At 40.7% G+C, this 16,734-nt stretch overlaps 1 protein-coding gene across 18 annotated transcripts in view; it reads left to right on the top strand.

Moving 5' to 3' along the window:
• ANK3 (ankyrin 3) overlaps window positions 1-16,734 on the top strand; it is a 690,167-nt gene that overhangs the window by 338,224 nt on the left and 335,209 nt on the right. For 5 of the 18 annotated variants that reach the window (XM_086679767.1, XM_086679764.1, XM_086679765.1 and 2 more), the window contains exon 1: window positions 7,708-8,858. The exons of 1 other annotated variant lie outside the window; for it this stretch is intronic. In XM_086679767.1, coding sequence (XP_086535893.1) covers window positions 8,745-8,858 — 114 coding nt within the window. In that variant the 5' untranslated portion in view covers window positions 7,708-8,744. Of the gene's footprint in view, window positions 1-7,707; window positions 8,859-16,734 lie in introns of those variants that run through there. 12 more of the 18 variants (XM_086679768.1, XM_086679766.1, XM_086679769.1 and 9 more) reach the window with 7 other exon arrangements.

Raw genomic sequence — 16,734 nt, 5'->3', positions numbered from 1 at the left:
TTTTTTTTCAAATGTTACTAACCCTTGTGATTATATCCTAACATGATATAATAGAAGGGCAGGTAAAAAGGTACAAGGTTATGGAACATACAACAGAAAGTTTAATTTGTCTAATTTATAATTGGCCTTGTGAAGCAATGTAAGAGAGAAAGCCTACCAAGACTTACCGTAGTAAGGTAGGAAGAGGCAGATCCTAAATGCACTTGGAGACCCTGTGGAATGCCTTGTGATTACATGTACTGTTTTTGTCTTCTGTGATCATATTGTTTCATAAACATTAATGATCAAAGCATACTAGCAATAAGCAGATACCATTATTTCCATTTTACATGAGGAAAGGTCTATAAACTTTGTATATAGGTCTTTTCTCTAGCAGTAAGTCAGTGTCAAATCTGAGAAAATAGACTTTTTTCTTTTTTGTCAGATGGAAATCTCTGCATGATTGATATGGTCTAAAGTACGGTGAATTATTACCTGAGTTATAGTGTGAATATCTGGCTGATTTCCTTTCCAACCTCTCTGGCACAGTGCTCAGTCGTCATTATTATACTATCCTTGGTCACTATAGATGACCTCATGAGTGAACTAAAAAATTTCTAAAAATAAGGACATTTGCTTTCTTTAAAAAAATATTTATTTATTTATTTATTTTGACAGAGAGTGTGCGTGGCAGGAAGGGACGCAGAGACTGGGGAGGGAGAGAATCCCAAGCAGGCTTCAGGCTGGCAGGGCAGAGCCAGAAAAAGGGCTCGAACCCACAAACTGTGAGATCATGACCTGAGCCAAAACCGAGAGTCAGACACTTAACTGAGTCACCCAGGCACCACAAGAACCTTTACTTTCTTATGCACCACTCTATCCCTCATATACAGTGTTAGCAAATGATCACAGAGTAGGCCAGCAGATTCCTGAATTTTTAAATCCTATCTCCTTCATACCTTTGACTTTCAGTTTCCTCTTAAAAGAAATATTAAAATTTTTTTTTTTACGTTTTATTTATTTTTGAGAGACAGAGAGAGACAGAGTGCAAGTGAGGGAGGGGCAGAGAGAGAAAGAGACCCAGAATCTGAAGCAGGCTCCAGGCTCTGAAATGTCAGCACAGATCCCAATGTGGGGCTGGACCCCACGAGCCATGAGATCATGACCTGAGCCTAAGTTGGACACTCAACTGACTGAGCCACCCAGCGCCCCTTAAAAGAAATGTTTTAAAAGTGGGCTTACTTTCCTTATATCTTGACCAGAACATACCAACAGAAGAAGAGCACATAAGTCAATCATTGTCCTTCCTATAATTGTATTTTGGCATCACAGAGTGTGTATTCTGGGAGAAAGACTTTAGAGTTCCTTTCCTTTTGCAGATACTGGAGTAAAGACTGAGGAAGGATAAGGGACTTCTCTAAAGTCTCATAGCCATATGCAGCGAGGTTGGGGTAAGAGCTGTTTGACCCTGCTTGCTTGCACTGTCTTTGCATTGGGCCACTTCAAATATGATTATTGTATAAACATTAAATAACAAGAGTTTAGTGAAATATCTAAAGAATATCCTCTCATAAAATATGTTATGTTTCCTATGAAACAATGAGATTTATCTCCACAAGATCCATAGGAAAATTCATTCTATTACTTAGTAGACAAATGACATCCATGCTATTGGAATAGTTATTAAACTGTCAATTAAGAAAAGGTGATGGAAGCTGTAAGTATCCACATAGTTCACGAGAAAAGTGATACAAAAGCATCTATTGTTTATCTTTAGTAATAGCTATCTTTGAAGCGAGCACATTACTTGAGAAAACATTTACATTCACCATCCGCCACTGTAATCAGTGTCCTAGTTTAGGCCATGTGAGGGAATCCCTACCCTAATGGAGTGGAAGATTCAACTCAATTGTCTCCTCACCATCTTCATTTATTTTTCCTGGAGAATCAAAAATGGAAAGAGGCGGAGTCCATGAACAGTTGTTCCTACCCAGTCACTTTCAATTTGGTCACGAAGCTTTATTTCCTTCACAACACTTGGAACTCCCGAAGCTATCTTCTTCCTGTATCTGTTTGCTTACTCCCCCCCCCCCCCCCCAATTCCCACACTGACAAGAATGGAAGCTGCAAGGCACTGGGCCTCCTCTGTCTTACTCACCACTGGCATCGCCAGTGCCTATAACATCACCTGGACCATAAAGGGAAATCCACAGTGCTTGAGCAGTTGGCTAAGTGACTGGACTGTGCGGGGGTCAAATTGTGAAACTGTGAGCTCTGTGGCTGATAAAGAGGGACTTCATTCCTGACTGAGTAGCACTCTTCTGGGTGAACTCTTCACTATGCCCCGCTCTGCTTCCACAGCATCTGAACATGCGCTGTAATTGCTGGTTAACTTGTCTCTCTCTCCCATCCATTGCTTGAGGGCAGGAACCAAGTTCCAGTCATCTGTATGTCCCAGGTGCTAACCACAATGACCAACAGGGTGAATGGGCGAGTCCATGAGCGCCTGAATGGTTCTTTTAGCACAAATGCCTGAGAACATACTACCTTTGTGTGCTTCGCCTTTTCAAACAGAAAGCATGACTGAGTGCTGAGTGTCTTCTAATGCTTTTTTGGAGAAATATCTGTCTTTGGGAAGATAATTTCTGGCAAATAAGGCCCTCTTTTTGTTAATATACACTCTTTATATAGACTATCACTATAGTGTGAGCCACACATATATTTTCAAATTTCTAACAGCCACATTTCAAGACCTTTTTAAAAAGTTAAATTTATTTTAATATGTTTTATTTAACTGAACATATCCAAAATAGTCTCATTTCAACATGACTTAATATATAAAGTTATTACTGAAGTATTTTATATTTCTTTTTTCTTGAAACCCATTTATTTTATGTCTTAATTTGGATGCTAAATTACTGGAAATACTTGATCTGTATTTTTCAACTAAAGTTTAAAGTTGAAAAAGTAGATTCCCAAATCCAGGTTGTTTTAGACACACTTAAATGTGTTCCAGTATTTGAATCGAATATTTTTTTTAATGTTTATTTATTTTTGAGAGAGACAGAGACAGAAAGACAGAGACAGAGTGCAAGCAGGGGAGGGGCAGAGTCCGAAGCAGGCTCCAGGCTCTGAGCTGTCACAGAGCCCAGCATAGGGCTTGAACCCACGGACCGTGAGATCATAACCTGACTCGAAGTTGGACGCTTAACTGACTGAGCCACCCAGGCACCCCTGAATTGAATATGTCTTTAAGTTTAAAATTTAAATTCTAGACACACTAGTCATGTTTCAGTGCCCAATAGCCAAATATGGCTGGTGGCTACTGTATTGGCCAGATAGATTACAAACTCTCCTTAAAGGAAGATTATAGGAAAGGTATATTTATTTCCAAACACCCACAACCTTCTATCACTTCAGGTCGTAGCATTTTGGATTCGTGAGATGATGCCTTCAAAGTTCTTTGGTCCAAGCTACCTCCTTCCGTAAGAACAGGGGCCCAGAGAGGAAGTGGCTTGTGCAATCATTTCATTCACCCACCCTGCTTGGTGCTGGCTTCCAACGCAGTGCTCTGCCAGGAACTACCCATCTACTCCTTTGGGTCAGATGGAAAACAGGGATGTCCCTGTGGGGGTCTTCCCTGGAGCATGAGGGATCCCTGCTGTTGGCCAGTGTGGCTGTGATAGAGAGACCTTGGGGAAGCCGTCCCCATGTGCCTGTCCTTGCTGCACCTGTGAGGTGACAAAAGCAGCTGGCAGCTTGGGGCCAGCTGGCTCTCTAGCACTGAGGTCAGGCCAGTTAGTTGGACAGACAGTCTTCTCCAGGGACAGAGGGCAGACTGAGCAGTAAGAGAGATGGGCCCAAAGCCAGCGCTCATTGTAGGTGCCACCCCTACAATGGTGTGGGAAGGACCTCCAATCTTTCAGTATTGTCCAACTTTTTTTTTTTTTTTTTTTTTTTTTTTTTTTTTTTTTAGCATTTCATGTGTCTCATCTGAAAATGAAGAATACATGACGATGCGTTGAGTATTTCCCAGGGTGCTTTTTTGTCATTTACAACCATTGACAGGTTTAGTGCTTGTTTTCTTTCTTGTTCCCCACGTTGTTCAGAACCTGCTCAAGGTCTCTTGACATCATCTTTATCTAGGATGCCAAAGTTAATGAAATGACGATGGATCCATTTTTCTTTGTGAAGGAAAAATATTGTGACTCTCACGGTGAGGCTGCTCTGTTCCCAAGGAAGCTGAAGTGGGTGCAGTATGAAATAGATTTCCTTCCATCAAAATACACACTTTGCTCATTACCGAGAGCAGAGGTAGCGTTGGGAAGGTACAGCCTCCCCAGCAGATGGGAACTATTTTTTTCTTTTCTTTTCTTTTCTTTTCTTTTCTTTTCTTTTCTTTTCTTTTCTTTTCTTTTCTTTTCCTCTTCTTTTCCTTTTCTTTTCCTTTTCTTTTCTTTCTTTCTTTTTCTTTCTTTCTTTCTTTTTCTTTCTTTCTTTCTTTTTCTTTCTTTCTTTCTTTTTCTTTTTTTCTTCCTTTCTTTTGGTTTCCCATCCTCCATTTTTCTGTATACTCTCATCCTCCACTTCTCTACATTACTATGTAATATTTTTTCAAAATGCACAGTTACTGTAACTTCAAAACGACCAAGAGATAGTATCCTCCTCATAGAAATCACACACACATTGTTTGTGTGTCAACCCAGTTCAACAATGTGGAGACACAATATAGAATGACACCTCAGAGGGATCAAGTTATTAATTGGCTGAAGTAATAGTCAAAGTTTATCTCAAAATCCTGGCAAGGTGTATACCTCAACTGTGAAGAAAAAATTCCCTCACTGGCATCTAAAGTCTATAAAACATCTTAATGAGTTGACTTGGTTTTGTTTCAGTGGGATATTTAGTCACCAACTTGTGATTCCTGAATTAGAAATCACTCAAGGTACAAATATTACTCCAGCCACCAGAAATCCAGCTAAAAAGGGATTTTTACTTTTTTGTACTAGTTTTATGTGCATTACGCACAGATAGGAAGTACTGTAAATGAAATTTGTCATTTTTGGTAAGAAGTCAGGAATTATTTTGGACAAAATCATAAGGAAAGTTTTAACCAGAGTTGCTTTTCAACATAGATTCTGGTAACCAAGGTTCAGGAAAGGAAAAGACCAGGACTCCTTCTTGCTTCAGTTGGCTGCTGTTCAAATTTGCTTACCCAGGCTGCCTTCTGCAGGAAGGGTAGGCGGTAGGGCTGGGCTACCATTCTTTCAGTTCAGCCAAGTGGCTCCACTGTTATGTTTGTTGTAATCGCCTTTCCCATAGGATTTCTTCAAAGAAGGATTTCTGTAGCTAACAAGTTTGGAAGATCAGGCTTTTACTTTATTGTAGAAAGGATGCTTTAGGAATCCCTATACCTGGGACTTTTCTAAAACTAGAACAGATTCTCCTCCCGCCTTCCCTGGAGAGGAGTGGCTTAAGAATAGTTTTTCTTTAACTTTCAACAGCTTTGATATTCCATGCCCAGGCCATCCCCATCCTGTCCAGTACACCCCCATGGCCAGTGTCAGGAAGCAGGATTGGAATACTATTCCTTGCTGTAATACTATTCCTGTATCTCCTTCTTGCTGTCGGAGAGCTGCCTCTCTGCTCAGAGATACACTCTTGTACCAGCTGCACCATCCTTCTACTTTGGGGATTCGTACTAATTCTGTAACCTTGCAGAAGAGAGCAACCTATTCAGACTTAAGTGGAAAAGTTTTATGAATCTTCAGAGAATAAAGTTTTTAAAAGTTCTTTCCATGTTTTATTTTTAGCTCTTATAAGGGCTTGCTTTCTAGAATTACTGACAGAACTGTCAGTTCACTTTGAGAGGAAAAAAACTAGTATTTGTGGCTATCCTGGGTAAATGCCTTTGTATTGAGAGTAAGTACACAAGAAGCTAGGGAGTTACCTGTCAGGGCATAGGCTGGATAGGGAGAAAGGAACTAAGACTTTAGTAGTATAATCATCAAAATCTCAGACCCTCAGGGCTGCTTCCTTGGCAGCATTGCTGTTAAAAGTTCTGGTTTATTTATTTATTTTTAAAATATTTATTTATTTTTGAGAGGCAGAGACACAGAGCATGAGCAGGGGAAGGGCAGAGAGGGAAACACAGAATCCGAAGCAGGCTCCAGGCTCTGAGCTGTCAGCACAGAGCCCGGAGCCCAATGCAGGGCTCGAACTCATGAGCAGTGAGATCATGACCTGAGCCAAAGTCAGACGGTTAATCAGCTGAACCACCAGGTGCCCCAAAAGTTCTTCTGATTTAGAAATGGAGGACAAAACCCCACATTTTTTGTGAGATTGGAAATCTAAACAAGCAAGCCTTAGAATTTATTTTTGATGGATCCACCACTTACTGAAATACTCCAAAATCAAACATAACAAAAACTTTATATTTTGTTGACATAAAGATTGTGATGGACTCAACTTTGGGATAATTTGGGGAAAACAAACTATTATTCTAGAGAAAGTGTTTTAAGAAATACCTGTGAATGTTCGTTTTCCTAATTTCCAAGTATGCTTTGGCTAATAGAGATCAATGGGAAAGTATAGGTTTGCCAGCCTCAGACAAAGAGGTTACTCTGATCAAGGATACTTATAAATATATTTTAAAGTTTCATTAGTGTCTACAAAGAAAGAAAAAAAAAGGCCCAGGAGCCAGTGGGAAACCAGCCAGTTCTTTAGCTGGCTGGTCCTTCAACTTGCTGAAAATAAGGAAAGGAAATTGTATGAATGTTCCTCAAAAGTGCAAGGTAATTTATAAAAGGGAGACTATAAAAAGTTTTAATTTTCATTTTTTTCTCCACTTCACCTATTCCTATGACAATAAAAAAAATTCTTCTGGTAGAAAAACACTTATTTTTGTTACTAAGATCCAGATATGGCTTATTGCTTTTGGATCTGAGTCACCTTTACTTCCCTTCCTTCCTTTTCTCCTCCCTCTTGCAAGATGATGGTTTGGTAGGCAATGGAGAACGTTTCCAGGACTCTCTCTTGCTGAAGATGATTTCTGTGGGGAAGCAGCACATGAACATCAGCGCACGCAGTAGCCCCTTGGGAACAGTTTGACCTGCCTGGTTTTCAGGTGGTTCACGGTGAGGCTCCAGAGGAGTGTGCCATCCACTGGCAGCAGGACTGGAAATCCATGGGCCCAGCATCTTCCCTTCTCACTGCCTGTCACTGCCCGGCAGAGGGTAAAGCCCCCTACAAGGGGACAGGGAAGAAGATCTGTGATGTCCGAATCAGAAATGTAGTGGACGGATGTTTGCAGGAGCTCCCACTGGGGGTTCTTTATGAAGCACATAAACCACAGCCCCAGAGAACCCAAGCAGCTCTTCACGTGGCACCTTCGGACTTCTTGCTTCAGCCTTTGCACACGTTAGCCGTCACTCCTGCAAAGCCAAGTGCACCCATCTCCAAAGTTACAGATTTTTTTGTATTGGGAGAAGCACATGGACTTACAGTATAGGAAGCACACATACAAAGTCTTTTCAACAGAGCGTCATTTTTTTAAAAAAATTTTTCTGCTCCTTTTCCTAGTGAATTTAGGGTTTCTTACCAGAGCCCGAGTGTTTTAGATCCGGTCTACCATTTAGCCATGTCTTGCTAATGCTGTGTGAATACCACGTGTGTATAAATGGCTCCTGACTTAGTATGTTTCTTCCAGTGTGTGCCTCCTGGCAGAAGCCACCCAGCCACCCCACTGCCAGCACTCCGCTTCACATCATGAATATTCAGAGGCTGCAGTCATTGAGGACTCAGGTGGCAAAAATAGTAAGGTGATGGAAGCAAACCCTGACATGAAAGCCAGGGCTGCATTTCAGTGTCTCCACAGCCCTGAGTGCTGCACCCATCCTCTGACCCGTGGACCACATGAGAGGAGAGTCCTGGGGAACTCCTGTGAATCAGGCGTCTGTTCCATACACCAACATGCTCACGTCTTTCTGTATGATGTGTTGTAATCAGCATGTTGTTTTTAAAAGACAACAGGCCCCTCTGTAGTCCTCTCCCACAAAATGCATTTAGGCTGATAGTTCAGCATAAAGGATGCACTGTTGAGGCCAGCAATGCCTGCATTGTTTTCCCTGTAATGCAGTCAGGGTCTCCTCAGCAAAATTTAGTGTATTTTGTGAAATCTTATTTTATATATTTTGTCACCAGCAGCAGTTAAACTAAAGGAGGAACAGCTCCATTCTATTACGGGTTAAATTATGCTCTGTGCCGAACTAGTGGTGATGTATAAATTGCAGCCCTGTCTTTTTTCCAAAGGATTCTAAAATAGGTTTTCCGAATTAGTGCTGGATTTTCGCTCCTGCATGTGTGGTGACTCTGGATTTTTTCCCTTCAGAGAACCATCCTTTGCAGCATTCCCCCTTCTGAGGAATCACTTAGACACTTCCAGCTGGTGGCAGGGGATACAGCCATAATACAGCTTCCTCTGTCCCAGCTGTCTTTTTCACTACGATAAATGCATTACGATGGCTGCACTCTCGTGTAAAGGTTCAGGTAGAGGAAGGTGTAGGATGAAGTCTGGAAGCCGTCTTTTGGGTTTTTAAAAGCTTCAGCTTCAACAGCATCTCTGCATTTTGAATGTCTTCCTGCTTCTGGTCAAAGGTTTCTCTCCAGTGATTGGAATGCTACTGTAAGCCTGGTTAAAGGTGCCTGAGGATATCACCTTATACAAGGAAGCCCTGCGTGCTTGAGAAGAGCTTTTTCAATGCATTATGGCTCATGCAGCCTCACAATTAAAGAAAAACAGGGATTTAGAAATCAATGCTGAAGAGGAGACTGAGAAGAAAAGGAAACACCGCAAACGGTCCCGGGATCGGAAGAAAAAGGTAGTTGTATACGCCAGAGCATAAATCTTGCCTGGATTCTTTTTGTTTTAATCTCCTCCTGGCGTCTGTTAGAAGCATTAAGGGCTATTTTTACGTGCTGTGTAGAGTATAAATTGGGAACGGATGATAAAACCCAGTGGCCGACCATGGCCAGAGGATGGGCTAGGCAGGGGGAGAGTCTGTCCTGTGTGGGGGTGATTGCAGTGCTGATGCGGAAGGTGTGCCTGCACTTGACACAGGCAGGGGCATGTTGCCATGACACAGAAAGGTGTTGCAAAGGAGTTCAAAGTAGTTTCTTCCCAGCCCGGTCAAGGTTAAATGGACTGCGGTGACTTGGGTCTGAGGGAGAGGCCAGCAAGCCGGTCTTTGTACTTGTTGGAGGTCTAGGCTCGTGGAAAAGGAGCTTTTGTGCTAGAACTACTGTCACATGTGTGCATTTCTCAGGCACATCTGTGACCTTAAAGACGTAGCAGAAAAGTCATTTCCTGCTTTGCTTTCTTCCCCTCCTTTTGCCTCTTTTTTCTCTGAGGTGCTTTTAGTTAGGTTGTGCGATGGAAACAAGCTGCCAGAAATGACTTTCTTTTGTTAAACGAAGCTGAAATCACAGAGGTTTGTTATTCTCTGCTGGGTGAGAGGGATTATCCTGAACGCAGGAATTCCCATGGCAGGGCAGGGACCTGCAGCCTTCACCGCTGATTGCTTCTGATTAAAGCATGGGCATTGATCATCCCCGACTGATATTCTATGGCAGGGGGGAGATAGGAGGAATATTCTAGGTCAGTGGTGTTTCATTACAGCCGGAGAGTACTTACTGAGTGTTTAGTGGCTGTGCCCTTAAATGTGACTCCTAGGTACCCACTGGGGAGTGAGGGCCCGAAGCACTTTTCCTCTATGGCAATTAATAAAAATTGACTAAAACTCTGTGATCTGAATATGAAAGTCAGGTCATAAAGCATTTTTATGTCTCTTTGTGAGAATTCCCAAGGGAAAGATAATCTTAATTTGCTGTGAGCAGTGATGCATGTGCCTTCTAAATGACATGCAGATTTCATCCACCACATGTACCTCTCTTCAGGGCTGATCATGAATATTTTTGGTGCCTTTGCCGTTTTCTTCAGAGTTAGGATCTGTGAAAGAAGGCTCTCTGTGTTTTGTTATGTGGCAGACTTCATGAGATTGAGTTTGGAGAGGTACAGTCGCTTTGCTGCAGGATGTTAAATATAGATGCTTCCTACTTCAATATTCTTGTAAATAAACTTCTTGAACAGATTTTCACAAAAGTACAAACTCAGGAAATTGTTGGCAGGCATATTTCAGAGTCATGCACAGCAGAGTTGTGGAATTGCCATATTTTGCCAGGTTCTGGTCTAATTGCACTGTATTAGGTTCATCTGTGGGAGGTCACTACGGAGTGCCCACTCTTCACACATCTTTACCCACTCCCACCGTGATAAGCTGGCTTCTAAGAAACATGAGAAAAGAAGGTACATATATTTGTATAAAGATACAATCGCATCGTTGCTGTTAATACTCTGTATAAGACTTGTTAGCCGAGCCAGGCTTATGCGCCGCAGTTTCCTGTAGTGATGACAGGCCTGCTGCCTTGGGGCCTGGGCCCCTGTTTGACTTGGAAGCAAAATAGGGAAGGGGTGAGGCAAAGGGAGCTTCTGGGCTCACTGAGCTGAAGCAAATGCTTTGTGGACCAAAGTGCTTTGTTATGAGTACAACAGAGTCTGTCCAATGTAAATCTCTTAGCAACCAGGAGGGAACATGGAGAAATATCAATATCGCTATGTCAATGTGCAAGCAGATTTAAATGTTTTGTTCTCAGGACAGTCACAGAGTTGATCCAGAAAGTGGCCTGTGGCTAACACTTTCATTGCCATTGTACGAGTTAATTCACGACACACTAAAACCAGTATATTCCCTATCAAAGATACATGCATTTCAGGAGATTTAACATTCACAGTCCAAGGATTTTAGGGACTGCTTTCAAAGTACAAAGTCAACATTAGATTACTTTCAAGACATAATCTAGATTCTTTTTCAGTCATATAGTATATATACCACTTATTCTCTGCAAAGTGAATTGTTTTTACTTGGAGTTTCTTTTTCCTACCTTTTCCTAAGATCCTGATGAAGGCTTTTGGGTTACTTTGCCCCACATTATAGGCCCCATAGCAATTGGAAAAGCTTCTCTTATATACTTTGTGGGTTATTATGGGGTTCATTCCTCTTACTTATATGTAGAAATATCCTCTAGGATCTTTTAATTACATAAAAGTAATAGTAATTTCATAAAGTCACAGAATAGAAAAGCTTTAGATAAACGTGAAGAGTATCTATTTTGTAAAGGAATTTGATTCATGGTACCCCTGTAATTGAAGTTTAAACAAGCCCAGGTTGAACTTTTCCTGATATATATATGACATAACCTCATACAGTATGAGATATTACTAAGTATTATAATCAAGTCAGAATGTGTATATAAAATTAACATTCTATTCACATTTCATCAGTTCTTAAAAAATCCATGATTGCACATTTGGTCTGCTATGCATATTGATAACCATGAATAAGTGGCTACCAATCAAAAAACATAGGGAACTTTTGGAATTTATAATTACTTGAATTTTAATAATGGTGTGTTTTATTCTTGCCATAGCAACATTAGTGTCAAGGAAAGGAAAAATCTTCCTAGTTGCTAAAAGGAAATGCATTTCGATGGACAAACCTTTAATCTTTTTATCCCAATTTTTCTGACTTGAAGCAAACAAAAAGCAACTTTTTTTCCCTGAGTATTTTGTTTAGAAGGTGTCTTTCTACTGCATTTACCCATCTCCTTTACGCACACTGTCCCATCGCTCTTCCCTGATAGATTTTCCCCTTCACTCTCTTCTCCCAATGGGCCGCTAATGCTGGCAGTGAGTGGGGTGGCATGCCAAAGGTAGACAGAGTGCCTTTGGGAGGGACAATATTGGATCCATGCTCTGACTGAGAAAGTTGCAGAGAGGAACTCTTTATATTCCCTGCACCGAGCAAGGTCCTGGCCCACGGGCGGTGGTCAGAGGATAACCCAAGCTACCATGAGTTCATGAGGACTAGAAGTTACAAATGCTCTCAGGGCCACACTTCCCTTGTTGCCTCTGGCCTCTGGTGCCACATTACCTGGATATTTTGCTTTCTCTCCATGTAAACTATAAGGTACATTTCAATAATGAGGGCTATTAGGAGAAATAACATTAATTTATTCAATAATTTTTTTAAATGTTCACAAGTATGCTTGTATATATTTATTATGTCCTAACAAAAAAAAAAAAAACCCCACTTTGAGGTGATCTAAGGATATGTATACTAAAAAAGGAAACATTTATATGCATTGCTGACACAGGGTATACTGGGATAAAGGAACAGTCAATTTTATGATTAATATCTTTTCTAATTGTTGACAACAGACTCATGCAGCTATTCAGTGGCAGAGCAGGAATGAATATTTATTGCTTCATTTTTGCATTCACGTATTCATTCAGCAAACATTTACTGAGTGACTTCTGTGGATCAGGCATTGCATTCAGTGTTGGAGGCAAAGCTACAGGAGGCAGAGTGGCAACAGTACAGTGACTCCCTGCAGAGAGAGGAGATCACTAATCACCCTTCATAACACATGTAAAGGGAGCCACAGGAGCCCACTGTAAGACTGCAGTTCAACTCAAATGGGCTCAGAGAAGGTTCTCAGGGAAGCTGAGCCTTGGAGGAGGAGTGAGCAAGACAGGCAGGCAAAAGGACAGGAATCCCATGCCCAGTGTGGTGGAAATAAGAGGGAACATTCATGTGTGAAAAGCAAACATAAATAAGGAGCAAAAGGGATATGAGTGTATGGCTTGGAAAGTGGTCAGAAGCCAGATCATGAAGACCTTTGTATCCCATCTCACAGGGTGGGAAATTACCTTCTCCAAGGAGAGAGGGACTTGAATTGACTTAAATGGAGGCAGTAGGAAGAGTAACTGAATGGCTTTATGGTTTAGAACCATCACTCAGGCATCCATGCTGCAGATAGCAGCCGGGAGAGCCTTCCGGAAGCACGGGTGGTGATTCAGGAATGAGAGATGCTGAGGGTCTGAACCAGGGCAGAGACTATGACAGTGGAGAGGGGGTGTTGCATGCAAGAGATATTTAGGGGAAGACTCAACAGAATTTGGCAATGGACTGGGTGTAGGATGTGAGAGGGAGAGATCGGATTCTAGGGTAACTGCCAAGCTCCTGGCTTGAAGCGGAAGATGAATAATTAAATTTCCTGGATTCATGTCTTTTATTCCAGGGCATTTATTGACCACCTAAAATGTATCAGGTAGGGTTTTAAATTGCTTTGTAGGTAGAGGCTCATTTAATCTTTATAACTACCCTACAAAGAAAGTATTTATTATCCCCATTTACAAATGAGGAAACTGAGGCAGGAACCCATTAAGCATTCCCATACTATTTAGTGGCAGATCTAAGACTCCAGTGTGGAAAGTCTAGCTGTCTAGCTTGTTCTTTTACCTACAACACGGAACAGCATATGTAGTTAATATTTTCACAGCTACATATCAAAATGGATTTGATTCAAAGAACCTTCTAAGTGATCAGCTATTTCCTAGACATTGGGAGCCTTAAATAACAAGCTTTATATCGCTAAGTAACCCAGTGCACTATGGCAGTGTGTCTATTTTTCTTACCCTCTGCAATAGATTTTAATGTTTTACCAGAAGAATTTATGTTTTTAATTTTTGAAAATAAATGGAAAATTGCCAACACCAGGATTTCAAGTCCTCAAAGACATGTTGCTATAATAACATAACAATGTCTTAGGTGCTCACTGTATACCAGGCAATGTGCAGGGTGATTCCATGGATTATTCTACTATTTTTCTCACAACTTCTGTATGAGACAGGTATTATTTTCATCCCCATTTTTTTTATAGCTAAAACATAGACTTAAAGAGAACAAATAACTTGCCTGAGGTCATGCAGCTTCTAAGTGTTAGGTCTACACTTAAACTTGGATCATAGGACTTTGGAATCCATATTTAACCACTAGGTTTATTGTCATAAAAATCTACCAGTCTCGTTTAGGATTAAAGCAACTTAAAGATTTGAGAATAAATTTCAAGAGAGATAAATTATTGAGTGTTATCTATTGCTATAGAAGCTTGATGCTTCTTGACATTTATAGGCCTTCTCCATGCCTAGCTCCTGATGTACCTATGGCACCCATGATGGAAGATACCAGGCAGGGGAGGTTTTGTACTATAGTGACTGGACTTGTGAGGGTGAGGGTTGTGTGGACCGGTATCAGATAAAGGGAACCCACTCTGCGTCCTGTTCTGCTGAGAACATAGACTCCAGATCTCTAGGGAGCCTGGTTTCTCTCTCAGCATCCTTTATGCTCTGCAGTATAATTATAACCTCCGTGTGTCTCACCCAGGAGACTATAAGCTCCTTGAGGGCAGAGGTGGTGTCACAATCTTCTACTACCAAACTGGTGCTTGCAGGGTAGGAAGTGGTTGGGAGGGAGGGAGGAGGTGGATGGATGAGAGGCAGTACCATGCAGTGATTAAGAGTATGGCCTATATGTAAGATTGTCTGAGTTCAGGTACTAACACTCTTAGCTGCTGTGACCTTGGGAAGTTATTTAACCTGTCAGTGCCCCAGTCTTTTTACATGCAAAATGAATATAATAATAGAATTATTATTATATTATTATATTATTAGTCCTGTGCTTTGGTCACAGGACTGTAATGAGATTTCAATGAATGAATGAATGAACGAATATTAGAATGGTGCTTGGCACAAAAGAAGAGCCATATAGTGGTAGTTGTTGCTGTGTTTATTAATGTTCATAGTGAACAGAAGAATGAGCAGACTGTTTCCAACCTGAACCTTTAGGGGTTGTGCCAACAAGTTATCTCACTGAAGCCGGCAGGTAAGCTCCCTAGGAGCACAGCAGCTGTCCCGTCTCCACTTTTCCTCTGTTGGAAGAGGATGGGTGGAATAAGGCTTAGCTCAGTAGAAAAGTTATAAACCGGGGCGATGGTTAGTGAAGCATCCCACTTCAGCTCAGGTCGTGATCTTGTGGTTCGTGAGTTCAGCCTCACGTTGGGCTCTGTGCTGACAGCTGAGAGCCTGGATTCTGCTTTGGATTCTGTGTCTCCCTCTCTCTGCCCCTCCCCCTGCTTGCATGCTCGCTCTCTCTCTCTCTCTCTCTCTCTCTCTCTCTCAAAAATAAACATTAAAAAAGAATTTCTTTAATAAAAGAGAAAAGTCGTAAACCTTTGTCCTTTGATGTGCCATGGTATTTAGGGATAGGGAAGCAATTAAATAAAACTGGTCTGCTGATTGATTCTCTGTGCTCTCTGTTACTATCATGATAACATTTTTTATTCTCAAAGTCATGTGTTTGCTAAAAAAAAACTTAACACTTTCTTGGCCTTGATGAATTACCATTATAATGAGTACAAGATCATGTTAGGTATAAATTATACATGTATTAATGTCTGAACATGTTATTTAAAATTTTGTTAGTACTGTCACCAATATATTGTAGCTATTGAACTGTTTCTTCATTCTTCAGGCCCATGGTCTTTTCTGTCTCTTAATTTGCCTTTGGTAAGATGACATATTATTGTGTGTGTGTGTGTGTGTGTGTGTGTGTGCGCGTGCATGCGCGCACGCTTTATTGAATCTCAATATGGAAAAATGTTTTCAATAGGTATGCTTGAGGAACAAGAGGATTTGACGGTGCTTTGTACTTTTTGGTAGTTATATTATTAGAAAAAAATATAGTAATCCTATTACATTTAACTGGTATCCATTTAATAAAAATGTACTGTGCAGCTACATTGTGCCGATTATTGTGCTGGAGACTGGCATGTAAAGGATGGGACCTGTAGGCCCATCTACCTGCTCTTTGATATGCTGCTTGTACTACTTGATGCAGGTAGGGTGAAGGACCAGAGAGAAAAATAGATATTTTTTGTTGCTGGGTTAGCACTGGTTTATGTTAACACTATGCCATAGTGTTATCGACATGGACAGACGCTTTAGCCTAAGTTTAAGTTTGTTATGTAACTATGTAACTTGCCTCAGTCCAAGAATAACTGGGCTTGGAATCAAGGTCTGTGTGGCTCCCCTTCTTAGGCCATCAGAACCTCTAGAGGATAGGTTTTTTTTCTTTAAGGGAGGTTCTTACTAATAGATATCTATGGTGAATTCTTATGTCAAGAGAAGAATGGTCACTTTTGGAATGTTAAAAATTGAATAATTTAATAATTGAATTTTTATAAATTATTTAACATTCACTGCAAAATCTAAATATTGTCTAAATCGTAACACTTAAATAAGTGTACGTTTAAATTAGTGCACATTTAAAATAACTTTTAAGAGGAATCCAGTCACTGAAACAAAGTAGAATTGTAAGCTATCTGTTGATTGATGAATAGGTTAAATGTTGAAGGATGATGTCTAAATACAATGTTACACTGTCAGGTGTATACTCCAAATAGTAATCTAAAGAAATACTTGTATAGAAAGATAACATTTGAAAACAAGGAATCTGCTGTGTTTTTACTCAGACTGTTTCTTGTTTGTGTAAGTTAAAAGTAAGTTAAAAGTTTATTCCAAAGCAATGGAAATGGCGCCTGGGTCTTCTACATATGGTTCAGATTTTTCTGGTGATTATCCCCTTCGTTCAGGATTATGCTGTCCTGGACCCAGAGTGGCATCATGAGAAGGAATGACCCATCCCTGTCAAATATAGGAGCTGCCTATAAAATGTATAGGTTTCAATTTAGATTTAGTTGGTTGCAGTAAACCATAGGTGACCTTCTACAAATTAGGAT

Source organism: Puma concolor, chromosome D2 (assembly GCF_028749965.1).
Source record: "Puma concolor isolate L17-30 chromosome D2, mPumCon1.1.hap2, whole genome shotgun sequence".
In the NCBI taxonomy this organism is placed as follows: Eukaryota; Metazoa; Chordata; class Mammalia; order Carnivora; family Felidae; genus Puma; species Puma concolor.
Note: the sequence above shows the minus strand (reverse complement) of the source record. Positions and strands in the feature narration are given on the sequence as shown.